This window comes from Artibeus jamaicensis, unplaced genomic scaffold, assembly GCF_021234435.1.
Source record: "Artibeus jamaicensis isolate MK-2021 breed Jamaican fruit bat unplaced genomic scaffold, CSHL_Jam_final scaffold_537, whole genome shotgun sequence".
In the NCBI taxonomy this organism is placed as follows: Eukaryota; Metazoa; Chordata; class Mammalia; order Chiroptera; family Phyllostomidae; genus Artibeus; species Artibeus jamaicensis.
In genome coordinates, this window is record NW_026522047.1 from 420,911 (window position 1) to 441,658 (window position 20,748).

At 66.8% G+C, this 20,748-nt stretch overlaps 1 protein-coding gene across 2 annotated transcripts in view; it reads right to left on the reverse strand.

Annotated features, from left to right (window-relative positions):
* The window catches only part of KCNQ1 (potassium voltage-gated channel subfamily Q member 1), a 237,163-nt gene that overhangs the window by 171,349 nt on the left and 45,066 nt on the right, over positions 1-20,748 (reverse strand). The window contains exons 3-10 of one of the 2 annotated variants that reach the window (XM_053658159.1): positions 10,171-10,297; positions 9,677-9,755; positions 9,293-9,389; positions 8,728-8,868; positions 3,249-3,359; positions 2,837-2,932; positions 1,526-1,675; positions 606-753 (exon numbers count right to left, since the gene is read on the reverse strand). In XM_053658159.1, the coding sequence (XP_053514134.1) occupies positions 606-753; positions 1,526-1,675; positions 2,837-2,932; positions 3,249-3,359; positions 8,728-8,868; positions 9,293-9,389; positions 9,677-9,755; positions 10,171-10,297 (949 nt within the window). The remainder of the gene's footprint in view (positions 1-605; positions 754-1,525; positions 1,676-2,836; positions 2,933-3,248; positions 3,360-8,727; positions 8,869-9,292; positions 9,390-9,676; positions 9,756-10,170; positions 10,298-20,748) is intronic. The other variant, XM_037156325.2, reaches the window with a different exon arrangement.

The following is a 20,748-nucleotide window of genomic DNA, read 5'->3' on the forward strand; positions in this document are numbered from 1 at the left end:
CCTTCCCGGCACACACTCTGCCCTGCTGAGTGCCCTGCTGCCAGGGCACAGTCACAGACACCGGACAGGCGAGCTGGCCGCCTGGCGGGCCCGGCACCGGCCACCCAGGACTGCAGAGGATGGAGCGGCCCTGCCACGCTCTGCCGCAGCCGAGACAAAACCTCCGTCCTCACCTCTGCCAGGCACAGCCAGGACGTGCTGCTGGGCTCCGGGGCAGGCCCGAGAGGGGAGGGGTGGCACCCACTCCACCTGAACTGGGGCTGCCTCCCCTGGGCCGCCCCTGGGGCACCAGCCACCCAGCACGCTGCCTCCTGGAAGCCCATCCCGCAAAGGCCCGTGAGGCGGGGCCTGGAGCCCAGCAGCAGGGGGGCCCGGGTCCAAACAGGAGGGGGTCCCTTTGGGTGGGGCCGGGCCCTGCAGACAGACAAGCTTTTGAGCCTCGGGCAGAGGAGGGCAGGACTGGGTGGGCAGACGCTAGGCCCGGGGAGCCCAGCCCAGGATGTGGAGCGCCCACTGCCCACCAGCGGGGGCAGGTGGTCGGGGAGGAGCGGGTGCCGGGGTCGGCGCCGAGCGCCCTGCCTGCACGCCTCGCGGAGGGCCCTCACCGGTGTTGTCGTAGCCGTCCGCGGGGAAGTGGTCCGGCCTGCGCTCCTCCGACGCCACGGGGTCACACGTGATGTAGGGCACCGTGAGCATCTTCTCTCCCGGACTCAGCCCGTTGTCCTTGTCCACTTTGAACTTTTTCCTCCTCACCTTATAAAAAAAAATTGGTGGCCGAGTGCATCCTGTGCCTGACCGCCCCCCCGCCACCCAGGGCACCTCCGGGGCCTGCCTGCCCTGGCACCTCCCACCCAGAGGGTGGGCTGCAGCACCCTGGGCTCCCACGCAAGCTCTCGGCAAGGCAGGGGAATGAGAAGCCGGCGAGCAGGCAGGGCTGCAAGGGCACAGCAGGGCAGCGGTGACGAGGGCTATGCCCCGGAGGTTGGAGCACATGAGGGGCGACCTGCTGGGGGACGTGACCCGCAAGAGGGAAGGGAAGAGGCCATGTGTGAGCCTGCGGACGGTTCTGGCCGAGGGAACAGCAGGGGCGAGGGGTCCCAGTGGAACTGGGAACTGAGAGGTGGGTCCCTCTATGAAGGTGCAGGCCAGGGCCCACCTCACCCTCCGTTCGCCGAACCGCAGGACTCCGGCCCACAGCTGCCCGGGCCCTCCCAGCCGCGACCTGAAGACCCTCGTCCCCAAGCCAGGACATCATGCCACCCCCAGCAGGGAAAGCCAAGGCCCTCCCGGAGGCTTCTGTGTGGTGTGTTCCGCTCCTGGGGCACCGCCCTGGACCACCCTGACCCCGAGTCTGGGGACACTGGGACGGTGGGTCTAACACGGGGACACGTACCCTTCTCAGGGCCCAGAACGATGCGGACACCCTGAAACCCCAGGGCCAAACCCCAGCCGGGCGCTGACCCCCACAGCCTCCCTGCCCGCTGACGAGGGGCCCCTGTCCTGGGCGTGGGGGGGGGGCTGTTACCATGGCAGACTTCTTGGGCTTGGGGCTGGGGGAGACCAGGGCGTGGCTCCGGGGTGCCTTCCGCACGTAGATCTTCCAGGTGGAGGAGTCGGGGTTCTCGGCGGCGTAGCAGCGCCAGGCCGTCTGGAACCAGAGGGGAGAGGCCGTCACCTGCCACGCCACCCGGCAGGGCCTGGTTAGAGGCTGCAGCCCAAACCCTCAAACCCGCCGGCGTCACGGGAAGGCCCCCCTCCTCCACGTGTGACTCAATCCCGGGCCGCGAGGGCTCCCCTCCAGCAGGCGGCTGCCCGCTCGGGCGGCTGGCTCTATAGACCCGGTTACGGCCTCTCCACAAGGACAGGGCACGGGGCTGTGAAACCGGACCTGGGGGGCGCACAGCTCCTCGGCTTTATGGACACTGCTCCTGTGTCCTCCCTGTCCAGGTAGGACACCCGGGCCCCAGACCTGGGGTTCCTGAAGGACCTCAGGTGCGACCCCTGACCCTCCTGGCGTTCAGCTCTGGGTACGCAGAGGGGCCACAGTGTCCCATGTCCACGGTCAGAAGCCTCCTTGGGGGGCCTTGGGTCCGCTCGTCCCTGCTCATCCGCCCCCAGCAGGGCTGGGACCAGAACCCCCAGGGGCCTGACCTGAGGCAGGTTCTCGAGCCCAAGTCTGTTTGTGCCAAGGGCGGCCAGCTCTCTGCCAAGTCCCCAGAGACTGAAGCCGTGGACCTGGGGGCTCTGGCACCTTTCTTGCCCCACTGCTCTCCCACTCTGCCCCCTCTGGCCCCCCCGAGGTGCGCTCTGGGCTGAGCTGTGGGCCTCGCTTGGCATTGCGAGGGGGCCCTGAGCCCGTGGGCGCTGGGGGCAGTCCTGCACAGGAACCCTGCATCGGCAGGGCCCTGAGCCCCTCGGGGACACTCGCCTGGGCCCCCTTCTTCCCAGACTCGTTCCCGCGGGGAGCGAGCTCCCTTCTCGGGAGGGAGAAGCAAATCGAGTCGGTGAAACACTGAGGCCGGCCGCTGTGGCTGGAGCAAGAGGCCCACAGACCGGCCAGGGCAGGTCTTGAGTGGCCCAGCCGTGTCCTCTTCCCCCCCCGCCCGCAGGGCGCGACTGTCCACGGGGCTCCCCGGGCCCTGCAGCCGCCTGGCTGGAGCAGGAGGTCCAGGAGGTACTCGCGGCCGGGCTGGGGAATGCGCACCACGCATGTTCCCCAGGAACCACGTGGGGAGGGCCAGGGCGGGGAGATCCCATTGCCCAGGATGGACACTCGCGGGGCAGACCCCACAAACAGCTGGACGTGACGGCAAGGCCGCCAGGAGGGCACTGTCACCTGGATGAGTGAGGCCGCCGCCGGGATCTGCCGGTTGAAGTGCTTCTGCCGCTGTTTCTGCTGGACCTTGAGCGCGAAGCCAGAGCCGAGGATGCCCTGCGGGGGATGGGGGCGGGCGTCAGGCCGGGCCGCCCCAGGTGGGAGGTCCCCCACCCAAGGAGGACCCTGTGGCACCCGGGACAGCTGCTGGGATGGGAGGGACCAGCACATCAGGTAGAGAGCCCCCCAAAGATGTGTGCACACACCCAGGCAGCGTGCACACAGGAGCACGGACCGTCCCGTGCTCTGCACCCCCGTGAACACGCACAGCAGAGGTGCACATCCAGAGTGTGAGCGCACACAATGCACACATGCGCCGCGCACGCCTGTGACCCCGAGGTGGCGGGCAGCAGCCCCCGCCCGCAGCACCCACCGCGGGCAGCGCGAAGAAGGAGATGGCGAAGACGGAGAAGCAGGAGGCGATGGTCTTCCCGACCCACGTCTGGGGCACCTTGTCCCCGTAGCCGATGGTGGTGACCGTGACCTGGTGGGGGGGGGGAGACGGGGTCAGCGTGGGCCTCTGGCCGGCCTGCGCGCAGCGGCCGAGGGGGCCCCAGGGCGACCTGGTGGGTGGGGTCTCCCGAACCGCACACCGCCACGGCGGCCAGCTCCCCGTGGGGGCTCGGTGCCCACAGAGCGCCAGGGCCGCCCCTGGGGAGGACTGGGCCTGGCCCCACCCTGGAGGAGGCCGCCCCTGGGGGAGGCCAGCTCCCGACCAGAGCTGGATGGGGCGACCTGCCAGCCCGTCCCAGGCAGCCCGGCCTCGCTCCTGTGGGAGCGCCAGGCCAGCGAGGGCGCCTCTGCGGGCCCGGAAAGTCCACGCGGAGTCCCCCTCGTGCCCCTGCCCCATGAGTCCGCTGTGGGGAGTGGGGACGGGGAGGGAGGGCCTCCCCGTGGCACAGGTGAGGGCGCAGAGACCTGGAGCGGGGCCAGAGGCCCGAGGGAGGCAGGAGCCGGAAAGGACGCTGGGCCGCGGGCAGGACGACCGCTCGGGGGTGGGAGACAGGGGCACGTCCCGTGCAGGCACCGAGCTGCCCGCGCACAGACCCTCCCTGGGCAAACCCACCTTCCACACCAGGGACACCGCACATGCATGTGGGACACACAAGGCGAGAGGTCACGTGTGCACACACATGCAGCACAGCAGGGCCCCACAGTGGTGCCAGGGCGGGCACGACACTCTCAGGCTCACTCAGGCCCGACCCCTCACACCCGCCCCCCTGCATTCCACCCGGGGACCTGCAGGGGGCGCCAGGCGGCCCCGGGGCCACGGCAGGGCTGGCAGCCGGCTGGCAGAGAAGGGGCTCCGGGGCGGCTCAGAGCCTCGCCGTCACCAGGGTGTCCTCCCAGAGGGCCTGCACCCCACGTGGGACGTCTGGGCCACAGCTGCCTCTCAGAGGGCCCGGCATGCAGGCCGCCCCGGGGTGGCCACGGGCGGGGCACCGGGAGGCTGCCACAGCCCACACTGCAGAGCAGGCTCCTCTCCCGGGAGCCTGTTTCACGCGTGCAAACACACGCTGGTCACGTGAGCAGACATCTACTGGTTCAAAGCGAACGGACACGAAGACGTTAAAAACGCCCGCGATCCAAGGCGCTGTCAACAGATGCATCGCGTGAGGACTCGGCACTCCAGGGACCCGCCGAGGACCACACGGCAGAGCAGCCGCTGGGGCGCACACGCCAGAAAACTCGGGAAACGCTGAGAGAAATAACACGTATGGCAACCTTTTAAATGATCGAAGTTAACGCCCAAAACCCACGACGACAGGAACGAATGTGGGTGGGGGAGGGCAGGCCTGGCCAGGACGCTCGGGGGCGGAGTGAGCGGGTGGCAGGCGGCTGCCTCGGTGCACAGGCGCCCTGGAGGGTCCCTCGTCACGGTCCGGGGGCCCGGGCCATGCCACTCCCAGCCAGCCGGCCAGCACAGTCTGGCTGCCCTGGTCAGGTGTCGCCCACCTGGAGAGCACATGCCCAGAGCTGGGATGGCTGGGCCCCTCAGACCCTGTCCCAAACCCTCCTTGTCAAGTTCAGGACACCCCTTCTCGGCCGAGGGGGCCCCTGCCCACAGCACTTTGTTTTCCTGTGCTTGCAGCCCCAAGCAGCCCTACTTGGAACTTGCCCCGGACAAGGGGGATCTAGAACGCAGATCTGCACACTGTGGGGGCCCCAAATACAGGGAGACACGGCTGGGCCACCTCGGCCCTCGCCTGGGTGCCGGGCAGCTCCCCCGAGGCCCCACAAACACAGCTGGCCTGTCTTGGTGCCTCGAACCGGCCTCATCCTCCCAGTCGCCTCCACTGCCACGTCGGAGGCCGGAGGCCGGGGTGGGGAGAAGCTCCCAGCCCCCGGCCCCACCCGCTCTGCCCCGAGGAGCGGGTACTGGTATCACCAGACTCCCCCCTTCCTACAGCAGCGCCCCGCAGGCTGCCCTCCGAGGGGGCTGGGGGCCCCGGCTCAGGCACGGTGACACCACTGGCCAAGCGGTCAGTCTGCGTCCACCACCACAGGCCGACACATCTGGAGATGTCCTGGCCGTCTTTCCAGAGGGGAGAGTGGCCGGTAGCAGGAGGTAGGACCCTGCCAACCCAGACACTTAGGGGGTCCCCATGTGGCACCTCCACCTGACAAGTCATTATGGAGGAGGAAACAGGCTGGGGACAGGGGCCACTGCTGTGGCAGAGGCTTTGGGGGCTGTTCCGGCACCAGTTCGCCCAGACTGTTGAGAAGGGGCCTTGGGCCCCCCATTATGGCATCACATTCTCACTCCACGTCCGGCTCCAGCCCCGGGGCCCTGGCTACCACGTCACCATGCCGCTCCCTGCACCGGCCATGTTTCTCCCCTTCGGGCTGACAGCCGAACCCCATCCTCAAGGAAATCAGCCCTGTGACCACCGCCACGGGGCCCGCCAAGCCCCAGTGAGGAACCCCCCCAGGCGACAGCCCCTGGGCAGCAGACAGACCGGCCCCAGACTCCTACCCATCCTGCAAAACCCAGCTGTAAATGCCCTTCCTTGGGGAGCACTCTGGCTAGGCTCCAGAGCCGATGGCCCACGGGCCCAGGACTGCGCGGGAGCTGTGGCCGCTCAGCTCTCAGCTGCCTGGCCCTCCCGGTCTGTGCCCAGGGCCCCGGGCAGAGGAAGGGCCCTGGATCGGGTGGGGTCTGAGCATGGGGCCGCGCCCCCAGACCCATGGGGCCTCAGTTTCCCCAGCGTCAGATGAGGTCCTGACACGGTCACTTGCAGGTGGCCGTCTGGGAGGCCCTGTCCTAGCCCAGGCGCCACCCAGCCCCTGAGCCCTCCGACCCCGCCCGCCCAGAGTGCTGCACAGCCTGAGCAGCCGGGGCCTTCCGGAGCCCCCGGCAGAGGAGGGGGAACAGGAGTCCGACTATTTGAAAGAGTGGCCGAGACGCGGGGACAGGCTGCCAGCTTTTTCACTCTACATTCTAAATTTAGACTCGGGGGTAAACAGAGCCGGCCGCCCGACTGGAGAGACCCCTGGCGCTGGACAGTACAGGGCCTGTGTTTGGAGAGGTGGCCTGTCCCTCCTCTCCGCCTGCAGCACAGACAGATGCGTCTTGTTCCAGGAGCGAAGAAGAAAGCCCGAGATGCTCTCCAAACTCCCAGCGGCCGGGCGTGGGTGCCACATGTCAGGGAGCAGGCAGGGTGTCCCCTCCCAGAATGGGGGCACGAGAGGAGACCGGGCTGGCATCTTCTCTGCCCAGTGAACGCTGAGGCTCAGCTTGAGAGGCCCACACAGGCGCCTGCTGTCCCCTCCTGCAGAGTGGAGTCCCCACGCTGAAGACCCGTGTCCGCCTGAACCCTCAGAACCGGAGCTCACTGGGATTGAATGGGGCCCTTGTCCAGGGGGTCGAGGTGGGGCTGGAGAGTTTGGACCAGCCGGGGTGGCCTGGGGTGGCTCTAACTTGCAAGTGCTCCTAGAAGAGGCAGAAGGTGTGGCCACAAGCTCAGGGACACCTGGAGCCCCCAGAAGCTGGGAGGGACGCCCCTCCCCAAGAGCCATCACAGGGAGCGAGGCCTGGGGATACCTGGACCTCAGACTTCGGGCTCCCGATCAGGGACAGGAGGCACACGTGCTGCGGCAGGGCCCAGCCTGCGGGACTCAGGTGTGGCAGCCCCTGGAGATGATCGTACCCCTGTCCCCAGGGATGCCACTACCCCGTAGGCACATCGGCACCTTCGTTCACTGATGCGACAGACGCCGGCTGGCCCGGCGGAGAGGTGGAGGGCCCCCGGGCCGCCCCACTGCCCCGTGTCCCCCACACCTTGGAGAGGCCGGCCTGGCGGCAGGGCTGCCCAGTGGGCAGACCAGAAATGGCCCTGCCCGCCACACCATCGTCCACTGGGGAGAAGCCCCTCGTGTCTCAGGGCGAGGTGGGGGCGGCATTCACACCACGGAGGGCGGGCGAAGCCAGGACACAGGAAGCCGGTGGAAAGCCACTGCTCGCCACAGACACACACGGGCCGCAACCCCAGGCCGGGCTGCCCAGCTTCGGTTTCTGCAGCTCTGTTTGTCCGGGACGCGCCAGGAACACAGCCCATAACTCAAGCCGTGGGGGCCGCCTGGACAGCTGCAGGGCAGCAGGCACTATGAATGGGAGCCATTTGCCCCAGGGCCCGGGTGTCAGGGGCCCAGGGCAGCCTGGGGCCCTGCGGGAACAATGGCCGGGCCGGGGCCTGCGGTAGCCGAGGCTGGAGCTGCAGCTGACGGCCAGAGCTGGGGCATCGGTGCCAAGCTGGGCACAAAGGGGCCGTTTTCCTGGCTGGCGGGCGGATGTTTGCACAGGTGTGGGAGTGGGCGCGCCGCTGTGCAGGGGGCGGGGGGAGCCTCACTGCCCGCGGCTCCAGGAATGGCGGGAGGCGGGGGGCGGGTGGGGGGGCAGCTCCCAGTCTGGGCACAGCTTATCAGCCGAGTCTGGGTGTTCACCGCGTGCCCCGGTCCCCTGGGAATCCTCTAGGCCCTGTGCAGCCTGTGCCCGCCCTGTCACCAGGACTTGTCCCCTCTGTCCACCACGGGCAAGCTCCCTACTGGGGACTGAGCCTCCTACCTCCCGAACCGGCTGGGGCTGCCCGACCTGGGCCTGTGGGGTCTGGCCCCGAGAGGGAAGGCGGACGGCGGACAGGGGCCAGGACTGGGCCCTCCCTGCCCGGGACACGGGCCAGCACATCGTTGCCTGTGCTGCGTGGCCTGGCGTACTGGGGACTCGCGGAAAACTCCCTGACGAGGCCAGAGTCGGAAGCTCTCTCTGCACGCCCGGTGTCACGGGGTGAGGACGCAGAAGCAGAAAAAAAAGCATGCGCCTGTCTGGGCCACAGGGCAGTCCCCCCACCTGGACCGGCAGGGTGGGCCGCTCCCTGGAGAGAGGGAGGCGGACACTGCCCGTGGAGCCCCTGTGCCGCCCCCCAGGCTGGCCCACCTCCGGCATGCAGGCGGCCACCCTGCCCCCTCCCTGGCTGGAACAGGCCTGGACATCAGCCACCACCACCCCAGTCTAGATGGCAGCTCACACGGGCACCTGCTGGGCTCACGCCGTGGCTCCAGCCCATTCCAGGTCCTCCTGGGCCCCATGCGCCATGCTCCAGAGTGCTGTGCCCCAGGGCCACACCCCTGTCCTCCCCGCAGCAAGTGTCCGGCTGGCCCTCTCATGCCCAGCTCTGCCCGGAAGGGTTTCCGGCACTGGGGCTCAGAGTCCCCACTGATGAGGCGTAAAATCTCAAGAAGCCAGATCCCCAAGCCCCACAGGGTGATGTCCAGGCCCCTCTTCCACCTGGGCCCAGAGCACAGTGGCTGTGCAGCCCCCACAGGACAGTCCCCCCGCAAGGGCCCCGACTTACCACCCCCCACCAGAGGGCATCGGCATAGCTGCCGAACTCGATGCCGCCCGACTCGTTCACAGCGTCCTTCTCGGCCAGGTACACGAAGTAGGAGGAGAAGATGAGGCCCAGGAAGCCGATGTACAGGGTGGTGATCAGCTCCTGGGGACGGGGGGCAGAGCGGCAGGCGGGTCAGCGTGCGGGGCTGCAGGGACGCACTGCACAGACGCAGGCGGCCGGGCCCCGCGGCTCCCAGACAGCTCCACGCAGACGGCACACGTCGGTCACAGTGACCTTGTGCCCACGGCTCCCCGGGAGCCAGGCCCGCCCTACCCTGGCCACCGCACGGGCTGTGGTGAGTGCCAAGCTGAGGTGAGCGGGCCACCGCGCCTCCCCAGGGCCGTTGGTGGCCTGTTGAGCGGGGCTTCTTGTGCGCCCTCCCATACCGTGTGTCGGTCCTTTCATGTGCCTGGCGGCCCCGTGTCCCCGGCTCAAAGGAACGGGACTCGTTGTCAGACTGGCACACAGGTCAGGGGCTGGGGCTCCACCCGGGGCCCTCCCGGCCCCGCCCCCACCAGGGTCCCACCTGGCGGTGGATGAAGACCACGGAGCCCAGGAGCCTCCAGGTGCCGCCCTGGCGGTCCACGTGCAGCATCCGCAGGATCTGTAGGAAGCGAATGCCCCTGCGGAGGAGGCGTCTGTGTCCCCACAGGGCACGTCCCTGCCGCCGGTGCCCCCACGGCCCTCGGCGTGGGCAGCCCACTCGCCGCCGGGACCCCTCCCGCCCTTGCCCCTCCCCCAACACGTCTCCACGCCCTGCCTGTCCCCAGATGGCCTTCAGCCCAGCTCACAGATGGGCAGACCGAGGCCCCTGAACGGGCGGGTCGAGGCCCGCGTCCCGGCGGCGGGGGGAACTTGCGCAGAGCCACCCCCTCCCGCGCGCTGCCCGGGCCCGTCCACCTGGGCGTACCTGATGGCCGAGGTGGCGAACACCTGCCCTTTGGAGCCCACGCAGAGGACAACCATGGAGGCCACAACCACGATGAGGTCTGGGGGGCACAGGTCACCACTGTCACCAGCCTGGCAGCTGGCTCAGGGGAAAGAGCTTGGCAGAGGGGTGCGGCGGAGCCCCTCGAAGGGACCCAGGGAACCTCGGGGGGCAGGCCTGGCCCCGTCCTGGGCACCTGCAGAGCCACCCGGTCCCCTCCCCACCCCATCCTGCCAGTAGCGTCTGGGGGTGGGGCGCTGAGGCTGGCCCTGGGCTGGAGACCCCGGGGGCCCCCTTGCTGGCCTTGGGGTCCTCCCTGTCCTAGGCAGGGTGGCCTGGGCTCTCTGTCCTCAGGGACGCCCCAGTGGTGTCCCTGATGGGGGTCCGCCCAGCCAGAGCTGCCCTTCCTGGGGCAAAGGGGCCCAGCCCTGCCTGGAGACCCGGGTGAGGCTGCCCCGGGGGCCGGCGTGACTCACCGATGATGGAGATGGGCTTGCGCGCAAAGCGCAGTCGCCCCCAGACGCCCACGTACTTGCTGCGGCAGCCGGCAGACCAGAGGCGCACCACGTACTCCGTGCCGAAGAACACCACCAGGACGATCTCCTGCGGGGATGGAGGGCCGTGAGCGCGTCTGCGGGCTCTGGCGCCCGCAGGCTCTGCCGCCCGCGCAGCCCGGTCGCACCCGTGCACAGCGCCCGCCTTGGGGAGCCTCTGCAGAGAGACACCCCGCACCAGCGGCCCGTGGTCCTGTCGGCAGGATCGGGGACAGGCCTCTGGCACTGTCCACCCTGCCAGGCCCCAGCCCAGGTCCACTGCCAATGGCCACCCAGTGAGTCCCGAGGCCCTTCAGACCAGGGACTCCCGGGCCCAAGGGGACACCAGTGCCAGGGCTCAGGAGCGGCGGTGCGTTTGGTGCCCTCACCTGGCCCAGGAGGTGTGACGGCCCCGGGCCTGGGTTTTCCACTGGTCCCCAAAGCTCAAGCCTCGCACCCCAGCTTGGGGTTGGAGCGCATCCACCCTCAGGGGACCGTCATTCCTTCACCTCACACGGCCACCGGGACACAGCCTCCAGGGAACAGGGGCCGGGGAGCTGGGCTCCAGCAGGGAGGGGGCTCAGGGGGCATCACTGGCACCGTCCTGAAAGGAGGGTGGGTGCCAGGTCGGCTGGGACCGTGCCACTCAGGAGACCCCTGCCTGGGCCCAGAAAGGCTGCCCCACGCGCCAGTCTGTGGTCGGGGGCTGGGAGGCAGGGGCAGTCAGTAAGCCAAGGCTGGTGCTTGGGTGCAACGGGTGGGCGTGCCGCGGACAGACGGACGGACGGAGGGACGGAGGGCGAGAGGGAGAGGTGGGCAGACAAACAGATGAATGGGGACAGCTAGTGTAACAGTCCAACTCGGGGGAAGGTGCCGTCGCCTGCCTACAAACTGTGCAGCCTCAATGGCCCGGAGGACAAGTGTCTGGAAACAAGCCTGCCGAGGCCGAGTCACGGTGAAAGAGAAAACCCGAATAGACTATCGCTAGAAAGGAGCTTGAGTCGGTGATCAGAAACCTCCCAGCAGCCCCGACCGGGTGTGGCTCAGCTGGTCCAAAGTCGTCCTGCAGAGCAGAAGGTCGCCGGTTTGATTCCCCCTGGTCAGGGCGTGTGCTGGGGCCTCGGGTCCCACCCCGGTCAGGGCAGGTGCAGGAGCCTTCTCTCTCTCGTGGATGTTTCTCTCCCTCTCTCTCTCCAAAAATAAATACATTTTACAGATTTGAAACAAAACAACAAAACCCTCTAAACAAAGGAAAGCCATAGAGCTGAGGGCTCCACGGGCGAATCCCACCGAGCATTTAAAGAAGCAACACTCGACCTTCTCCAACTTCTCCCAAAGATTCAAGCCGAGAGAGCCCTTCTGAGCTTTCTGTGAGTCCGGCATCTCCCCGATCCCAAAGCCCGACAAAGCCACAGCAAGGAAGCAGAACACAGGCAGCGAGATGCTCGCGCGCGGAATTCTGCAGCGGGCCGAACGGATCATCCTTGACGACCACGTGGGAGTTGTTCTTGGAATGCAAGGACAGTTCAGCTCATCAGCATCGATCTGTCCCTTACATCACAGCAATGGAATGAAGGGGGAAGCTCACGGTCCCCGCGGACTCAGACGCAATGCTGGATAAAATTCAACACCCTCTCCTGACCAGAGACTCTCAGCAAGAGAGGGACAGAAGGCAGCTGCCTCTTTGTAATAAAAAGTCATGTTAAAAAAAAAAAAAACCCGCATCAGTGGGGAGCACTGGGGGTTGGCGGGGGGGTGGGCTGGAATGGGAGTAAAAGGCAGAAAACTGTACTTGAACAATAATTTAAAAAGAAAAGGAAAAAGAAAAAAACGGCACCAAACACCAGGTCAGAGGCGAATGATGGACGTTTTCCCTGCGAGAGGAGGAACGAGCCAAGGTCGCTGCTCTTGCCACGTCCGCTCCGCACAGGCCTGGACGGTCCGGCTGGAGCCTTGGGGCAGGACAGAGAGGAAAGGCACCCGGACGGAAAACGAGAGCAGAGCCCTCTCTGCCCGCAGGTGACGCGGCCCCACGCGTAGAACGCCCGGACCACGCCACAGAGCACGGTCAGACCCGGCAAATGAGCCCAGCAAAGTAGGATGCAAAGTCCGCACGTACAAATTGGCTACATTTTTGTGTCAGTTGCATTGTTCCTGCAAACAATGGGCCAATCTGAAAAGGAAGTTACAAAAACAGTTCTGTTTACACTAGCGTCAGAAAGAATACTTATAAATCAACTAAAGAGGTGAAAGATCCGGACAGCGCAAGCTGAAAAATACCGCTTAGAGACATGAACAAGGATGTCGGGGACGGAACCCCCGCCCCTCTGCACCGGCGGCCGGAATGGGGCTGCTGCTAAGGTGTCGGAATGACTTGACGCGAACCCTCTCGAAATCCTGAGGTCCTGTGGTGCAGAAACCGAAAAGCCATCTTAAACGCAGGGGGGCATCTCCAGGGACAGCAAGCAGCCAAAACAAAATACGGCCTGTCTGTGAGACGGAACGTCACTCGGCCTTAAAAAGGGAGGGAACCCTGACCCGGCTCGTGGATGGACCTGAGGGCGTTCTGCTGAGGGCGAGGGGCTGCTCAGGGCTCGCACCGCTGGTCCCCTGCCCCACGGTCCCCAGGTGCCCGGCCCTGGCAGGGCCTGTGCCCCACTGGGTGACAGTGGTAGGTCCTCCCTGCCCCGGAGCTGACCACGGGTGGTGGGCACTGCCAGCTGGCTCTCGTGTGTCATGGATCAGGGCATTTGTCCCCCACCCTCTGTGTGGTGGGGTGAGCTCAGTGACTGGTGGGGGGCCGTGTGGGAGGGTCGACTGCTTTCCTTTGACAAGTTTCTCAGTCTGTAACACCACGTCCTTCAGGGGGCCTGGGGGGTGTGGTTGGGGGCCTGTGCGACATGCTGGCCGAGCGCGTAGGCGTGGACTCTGGCCTTGTGGTGGGGGGTGGGCTCCGGGGCAGTGGCCTTGGCCGGGAGCTGCTGGCAGCAGGGGCTTCGTCTGGAGCACTTGTTTCCCGAGATGGGAATGGAGAGGGTCCTCCAGAGGGTCCCCCACACCATCAGGCAGTCTCTCCCCAGAGGCTTTTTTCTTACTTTGCTGAGTTTTAAAAATAATCACTGATACTTCCTTCGCTGTGCAGTAAGCAGATTGGAAGTGCGTCTCAGGCAGTCCTTAGAGTAAACAAACGCCCGCATTTCTGCTGACGGCTGCATGTCCCCCCGGAGCCTGGCCTCACGCTCCACGGGGGCCCGGCCGCTCCCGCCCTGTGGGCCGCCCTCGGAGAGACAGGATCCCCTCTGGAGGGTGAGGTGTAGGAATAATTTTAAACAACGCTAATCCCCAAATCCTGTTTGAGTCTGGAATGCAGAGCAGGCAGGCTGGCCTCCGGGCTCACCACGTCCAGGCAGCCCCAGGCCCAGGGCTCGTCAACGTGGCGGTGGGGGGAGGAGTGGGGGGGGCAGAGGGGCAGGGGCCGAGCTTGCTCAGAGACAAAGTGACCGCCACCCACCCCCAGGGCTTAGCAGGATGGCACTTGGGGCCAAGGCCTCACTGGACCTGAAACCTGGGCGCCCTCGATGGGACCCCAAGGGCAGATGTCCTGGCTCATCCAGCATGTCACCACCTCTGGGAGCCAACCATCCACGGCCTGGGTGGCGGAAGGGCTGGACGGGCTCCCGGGAGGGGCCCTGGACACCCTGGCCTGGGCGCTGCAGCAGGGCCCTCGACCAGGGGAGCGACAGGGCTCGCGAGAGGGCTGACCACACCCGCTGGGCCACCTCACGGTGCCACCCCTCGTGCAGGGGACAACACTCCCAGTCCAAGGCAGGCTTGGGGGAAGGCGAGGGTCTCCCCTTCCAGCTCTGGGTTTTGGGAGGCCTACCTCCAACCTCAGGAGTCCAGCCACCAAAGGGTCACCCCCGTCACCCTCCTTGCCCTGGCAGGGCCAGGTCCCCAAGCAGGCCCCCCAGGGGAACTCATGGGAGCAGGGCCGGCCCTGCAGCCCAGTCCAGGGGCTCCCCACGGGCCCGAGGCATGCGTGCACCCAACTGCTCCCCTGCAGACCCGCCCCCACCGGGTCCCTCCACCCTCCTGGTCCACCTCAGGTACCCCGTTCCCCCTGGGAACCCCACCTACCACACCTGTGGGGTCCAGGGACCTCCTTGGCTCTCCCGCCGATAAGGGAGCCAGTCCAGAGGCCCCTTTGAATGAGCCCTGGGTGTGCTTAAGGTCAGGGACAGACACAGCCTTGAACGTCACCCCACAGACATGAGGGGATGGCCTCGCTGGTGCCAGGTTCGAGGCAAAGGACCGCCCCCCCAGCCACTGCCCCTCAGACAAAGCAAGATGCCGCCTCCCGGCCACAGCCGGCCTCACGGACGGGGTCTCCGAGCGGTCTGGGGTCCAGCCCCGAGCACCCGCTGCCTGCCAGAGGCCGGCCTGACGCACAGAGACAGGGCCAGCAGGGTCCGAGCCGCCAGTCGGCAGCCGCCTCCCCGCTGATGGCAGGGGCGGGCGGTGTGGAGGCGGTCAGCGGTGGCCTTTGCATCACTCGGAGTCACTGTTAAAGACAAAGTTCCCAACAAACAAGTGCCGTGAGTAACGGGTGAACACCCGGACGGGTGTGTCCTCCGACCTGTGAAGGGTCAGGATGCGCGGGAAGCCGCGTTCGGCGTCAAAACCAGGGCGAGAAGCTGCCTCGCACCCACCAGGATGAAAAGACACCGAAAACACAAGTGCCAGTGAGACACGGGGCCGTGGGGCTGTGGGCGGCTGCTGCGGGGAGCGTGGCGGGGACGGGACGCGGGCTCTGCAACGGAGACACAGGACGACCTGGGGGCCCCGGTCTGGGCGCAGGCGCAGAAGGGAGAGCGGTCTCACGGAGACTTGTGCCCACACGATCGCGGCAGCCGAAAGGTGCACGTGTGTGCTTCTCCGCAGCACTGGCCAGTGTCCATGGGGCCAGGCCACCCCCCACCCCCTCCTGCAACTGGCAGGTCTCTGCACAGAACCTTCCCGGCCAGACCCTCAGGGCAGCGAACCGCCCGGAATCCCTTCCTGGCCAACTGGGGCCGGGAGACCCCCTTCACAGGCACCTTCAGGCCTGGTTCCCCATCTCCAGGGACACGGTCGGCCCTGCTGAAGCGAACCACCCACGCTCAGGTGGTGACCACAGAGTGCCACACTGGGGTGACCGGGGAGCTGGAGCGCAGAGGGTCGGGCTGGGGCGGTGGGGACAGGGGCCAAGGGTCGTCAGAGGCAGAGTGCCATCGGCTGTCCAGGAGACTCCACTCGCCACGATCCTGCAGATCCTCGCTGTTCCTCAACAGACACCAGGACCCTCCAAGGGCTCCACCGGAAGGGCCCGGAGTCCCCGGCCAGGCGCTCAACCACGCAGGCTTGCAGGCCCCAGCCCGCTTGGCCCGGGGGGTCACAGCAGGCAAGAGCAGTCTGGGAACCCCAGGAGCTGAGACAAAGGTTTTTAGAAAAGCAGGTGCTTATCTAGGGTGTACCCCACAGTTGGTCCTGGGGTGCACAGAGGGGGAGGCTGTCCCTGAGTTGGGCTCTTCGGAACTCCGCAGGGCTGGAAGGGTCGCCGGGTGGCGGTGAAGGTCAGGAGCCGCCTCGTCCCCCACTTTGTGGTTATCGGCAGGGTCCGAAGACCTGGAGGCTGTCGGAAGCCACGGTGCTCAGAGGCTGGGGACTGGGGGCACGGGGTGGAGGTTCGGCCCGCCGGGACCGGCTGTGGTCGCGCCGTCGACTTTGGGATGAAAGAACAGTTTTTCGTGTTTTAGTGTTTTTGCCACACAGCAACCCCTCAAAGGCCCCCTGGGCAAGGTGGGGGAGCAGGCGTGGAGACCTGGAGGTGCACAGAGGTGGGTACCAGGCCTCCATCAACACCAGGGGCGGGAGGGCCAGGGTGAGGGGCCCTGACCTGTGGGCTGCCCTGTCCCGGGTCAGGAGACGTCCCCTTGGTGTCCATAGCGCAAAGCCCGGCTGCAGGCTCCGTCTGGGGCCAGCTGTCCCCCTCCAAACGGGACCCGGTGAGCCCCAGGGGGGTGGGCCCTGCGTTCCCGGAGGGTCAGCTGGCCGGGCAGCATGAAGCAGCCGTGAAGACCGCTGAAAGCGCCCTTTGTTCCGGGTCCCGCCTGGGGCCAGCTGCTCCCGGCCGCTCGCCCACAGCGCGGGCCCGGGCCTCCCGGCGCCATGTGCTGGGCACAGCTGGGCGTCCACACATGCCCCCCGCCTGCCCCGCCAAGAACCATCCCCCAGCAGCACGTCTGGTGTGGGGCGGGCACCCTGGTGCACCCCTGGGGGGGGGGCGGAGGGAGGCAAGCGGGTGCAGGGTGTGCGAGGCCCGGTCCTGTGGGCGGGGGGGCCCAGGAGAGCTGACCCCACCGGTCTCTCCACTCCCACCTCCTCTTTCGCTGCGCGAGCTCTGTGCTCAGCCGCTGCCCCTGGCCCTGCAGTCCCGGCCTTGACCCTGCCTGAGGCCCTGGGTGTGCAGGGCGAACATGACAGAGTCCACCCCCACTCCACGTGGCCGCCCAGCTGCCCGCACCAGGCGCTGCCCCAGGGGGCTTATGGGTGGTGGACGACCCCTGAGAAGAGAACCCTGGAGGAAGGGGGACAGGGACTCAAGCACCACGGGGCCGAGGGGGGGTCTGGAGGAGGGCGCAGCTCCGACCTGTCTCAGGACCCTCACGCCACTCACGGCACCGAAGCCCCCGAGACCCGGTGTCCGTCCCCTAGTGTGTACCCCCAACCCCGCTCACCACCCCCAGACCTGAGCAGGGTCCCCATGGCCTCCCTCCTGCCCTGGCAGCGGGGTGTGGCCCCGCCCAGGGGACGCCTCCTACCTCCCCAGTGGTCTCCCCAGGCCGGGTCGGCCTCCCCAACCTTGGACCCCAGCACAGCGCCCACCCTGGGGCTCACAGGGCTGCGTGGGACGCTCCGTCCCTCAGTGGGGCTGAGCTGAGGGGACCACCCCCCCCGAGACCGAAGGAGCCTTTGGTGGCCGCGCTGCCCTGTGCTTGGCACCTGCCCCCCGAACCCCAGCCCCACGCAGGCCTGCGCTCGGCTCCCAGCACCGGCAGACACCGTGGAAGGCAGAAGCCCTGGCTCGCGGGGGTGGACAGCGTGGGTCGGCAGCTGCCCATGTGCTCACCCCGCCTGTTAAAAGGCAGTCAAGAGTTCTGGGGTGACTTCAGAAACACAGGGATGCTTCCCCCCAAGATCCAGCCCCACCGGCCAGCTGTCTGGGGCAGCCATTCCACAGGCGGAGCAGGAAGGCCACGCAGCACCCTCCATGCCATGGGGACCGACCCCGCCCTCTGCCAGCCCTGGAGCCCTGCCAGTGGGGGACACTTCTGACACCAACTCAGACCCCGCTCCAACAAGGTGGCACGCCCCCAGTGTCCAGCCTGTTGGGGTGACCCCAGGGGCTGGCGTGGGACTGTGTTTCCATCCCACGTCCCACACCGAGCAGCACCTTGGGTGCCTGGGACGCAGGGAGGTCCCCAGGGCTCCCTGCTCGATGGGCCTGTGCCCACCCACCGGCTGGGGTTAGACGCCGGTGCCGGGACCCGCTGCCTCCGGGAGCCACCTTCAAACCTTTCACTGCACAGACACCTGGGTTGAGCCTGGTGTGTCCCCACACAGGCGTCCTGGGGACCCTCTGAGGGGCCGACAGCCGTCAGGGGAAGTGAGGAGAAAGGGATGCGGCCCCCGGCGCTCGGGCAGTCCCCACTCAGGCCTGGCCCACACCGCTGCCCCTGTCCCCGGCCCCTCTGCGCAGTGCTAATGCCCACCGCAGGCTCCGCAGGGGGGTCTGCGCCCCTCAGGGAAGGGGGCCCAGAGGCCGGGCCCAGACTGCGGGTTTCTGGCTCGGCCTCCGGAGGAAGCTGGCTCCCGCGCGGAGAGGTGCGCAGGACCAGACTCCCTCCCGGTCTCAGGAGGAACCCGCTCTGCCGACACTCCGTCCCAGACTTCCCGCCTAAAGGGACCAGGCAGAACGGTGACCAGGGGCTCCTGGCTGTCTCCGAGGTCCAGCCAAGGGCTGGACAAGGGTCCCTGGGGCGTCTGGGCCGAAGGCTCTGAAGTGCTTTTCTCCTGGGAGGGTGTCCCCCAGCCCCGGGTCCCCCTTTTGCCTTGCAGGGAGGCGCCAGCCCACCCCTTCCCCACGCCGTGGAGAAAAGCTGGGCTCCGGAGGCAGGACTCAAGACACTGAAGCACGTTCCCACCTAAGGCAGGAGATGGGGGCTGGGGGTGGAGTGCCCAGGGCTCTGAACACTGGAAAGGCAGGTGGCGGCTTTTGGGTACATACGTCCTCAGCCTCCCGAGCCCCACGGCAGGGCCCCGGGGCCAGGAGCCCCCTGAACCACACGCAGGGGCCCCCGAGCACACAGCGGGGGCCGGGCGGGCCCAGGACGCCTGGCACCAGTGGTGCACGCGTTTAAAGCAAATCCCTGTCTCCCCCCCAGGCCGGGCTATTTCCGTCCACAGGCCAGCTAAGTGGGGTTTATCTTCAGCGCCGGCCCCCCACTGCTGCGGGCTGTCAACCCCAAAGAAGTCCCACCCTGTGATCGTCGTCGCACCGGCGGCCGGGAGGAGGGCGGAGGGAGGAGGCGGTATTTTTATCTGCAAAGAGCCCAAGCTTCTAAAAATGTCTTATTTAAGAATTTACCCAGAACGCGGAGTTTACCAGACCGGGGCGGGGCGGGGGGTCTGGGATGAAAAGCTCCTCCAGGGATCTGGCCGCAGCGCCGGCCGCCGGTTCCCATGGCGTTTCCTGCAGTGGGGGCTGCGGGCGCCCAGGACCCCAGGGACCGGGGCCGGGGGCCGGGGAGAGGGGGGCCTGCAGGGCAGAGCTGACCACACCCGTGTGCCTGTGTGCGTGTGTGCATGGTGTGTGGGCCGCCCGCTCCTCCGCGTCCCGCTCACTCCCACTCTCACACCCAGAGACCTTCGGGGTGTGTGGCTTGCCCCCAGGGCCGTGTTAAGGGACCAAGAGGACATGGGGTGTGGGCTCTGCTGTTTGAGGGGCCCATACATGGACGGCTTCGGAGGTTTCGGAGTGAACGGGTGAAGCAAAATCAGGCTGGCTGGGGGCTCGGGGGGCGACCACTGACTTTCGTGCCTGAGAAGGGGCTGCCTCGCCCAGGTACAGCTGCAAGGGGACGGCCCAAGCCTTCCTCGTCCCCCGGCCCCACCCCCACCGGAGTGCTGTGCGGCTCTGCCCAGCTGGACGGCCAGCAGCTTAGGGGACGGAGGCCCGCAGGCCACCAGCCCATGTTCCCTCTCAGGGCGCAGCTGGGGGCGTCCCCTGGACTCAAACTCTGTGTGCGACGCTGCAACACCCCCCAGTCCCTGAGGTCCCCGGGTGACCCTCATCACAAGATGGCCTTGTGTCCAAGTCCGGCTGGGGCTCAGGGACAGTCACAGAGACACAGGCCTCAGAAGTTCCTCGAGAGGAGACTGAGGTGGTCCTGGATCCAGGAAAAACCCAGGATTCCTAACAAGAAGCTTCCCCACAAAGAAATTCCAGGCCCGGAAGGTGTTGCCTCGTCTGTCGGACAGACGACCGGGGAGGCGTGCAGTCCTGGAACACGGACGCCCCCAAAGTGGAAAGCTGGGGCTCCCTGCGCGTTCTGGGAGGCCGGACGGCACAGGCCCGGATGCTGCTGCGAGCAAAGACGCCCCTCGCACGCCCCGAGGCAAAGCGTTCGCCCGCAAAGTGTTAGCAAACCAAATCCAGCCACATATTCCTTAAAAAAACGTGCCAGGACCAGATGGGCTTTAGGTTAAGAAGTCCGGGTTGGTTCACTTTCTGAAAAGCAACCAGAGTAGTTAGCCTTATTAACAAACTAAGAGAGAACAGACGCTAATCAGTCCAGCAGAGGGAAAAAGACAGAGCCCGCCGTGCACCAAGCCCGCAGACCCGGGCAAGGAGGGCCTTCCTGGCAAGGAGAGGCGCCCGCCCCACGCGCCGAGGGCGGGTCAGGAAGCCGATGGGGATGGCTACTCTTCCCTCACCACTGACAGCTGTCTGGAAGGGCCTGGGCGGAGCACCAGGCAGGAACAAGAACTAGAAACCGTGGCACTGAAAATAAGACAGCAAAACCGACTGTTTGGGACAACGTGATCAGCTCCACAGAAAATCCGCAAGAAGCAAGAGCAAAACTAGGGAAGCAGAACTGGGGAGCAAAGCCGGGGACGCAAGAGAACACGCTAGCCACGAGCCATCCACGATGACACTGAAAGAGAGGGCCACGTCGTCGGGAGTCGAACACACGAAATACTTAGTAACAAACCTCACAGGTTAACACCTGAGAGCAGTGCACCGGAAACTGAGGAGGGGGAAACAAAATCATAAAATATCTAAATAGGCCTGGGGACACGTCGACACATTGTGTCCGGTGGTGTATGCGCCACCTGAGCCCGCAATGCGGTGCTGATTGAAGTTCCGGCAGCGTCTTTGGGCGGAAATTAACAGGCTGATGCTCAGATGTACATGGAAAT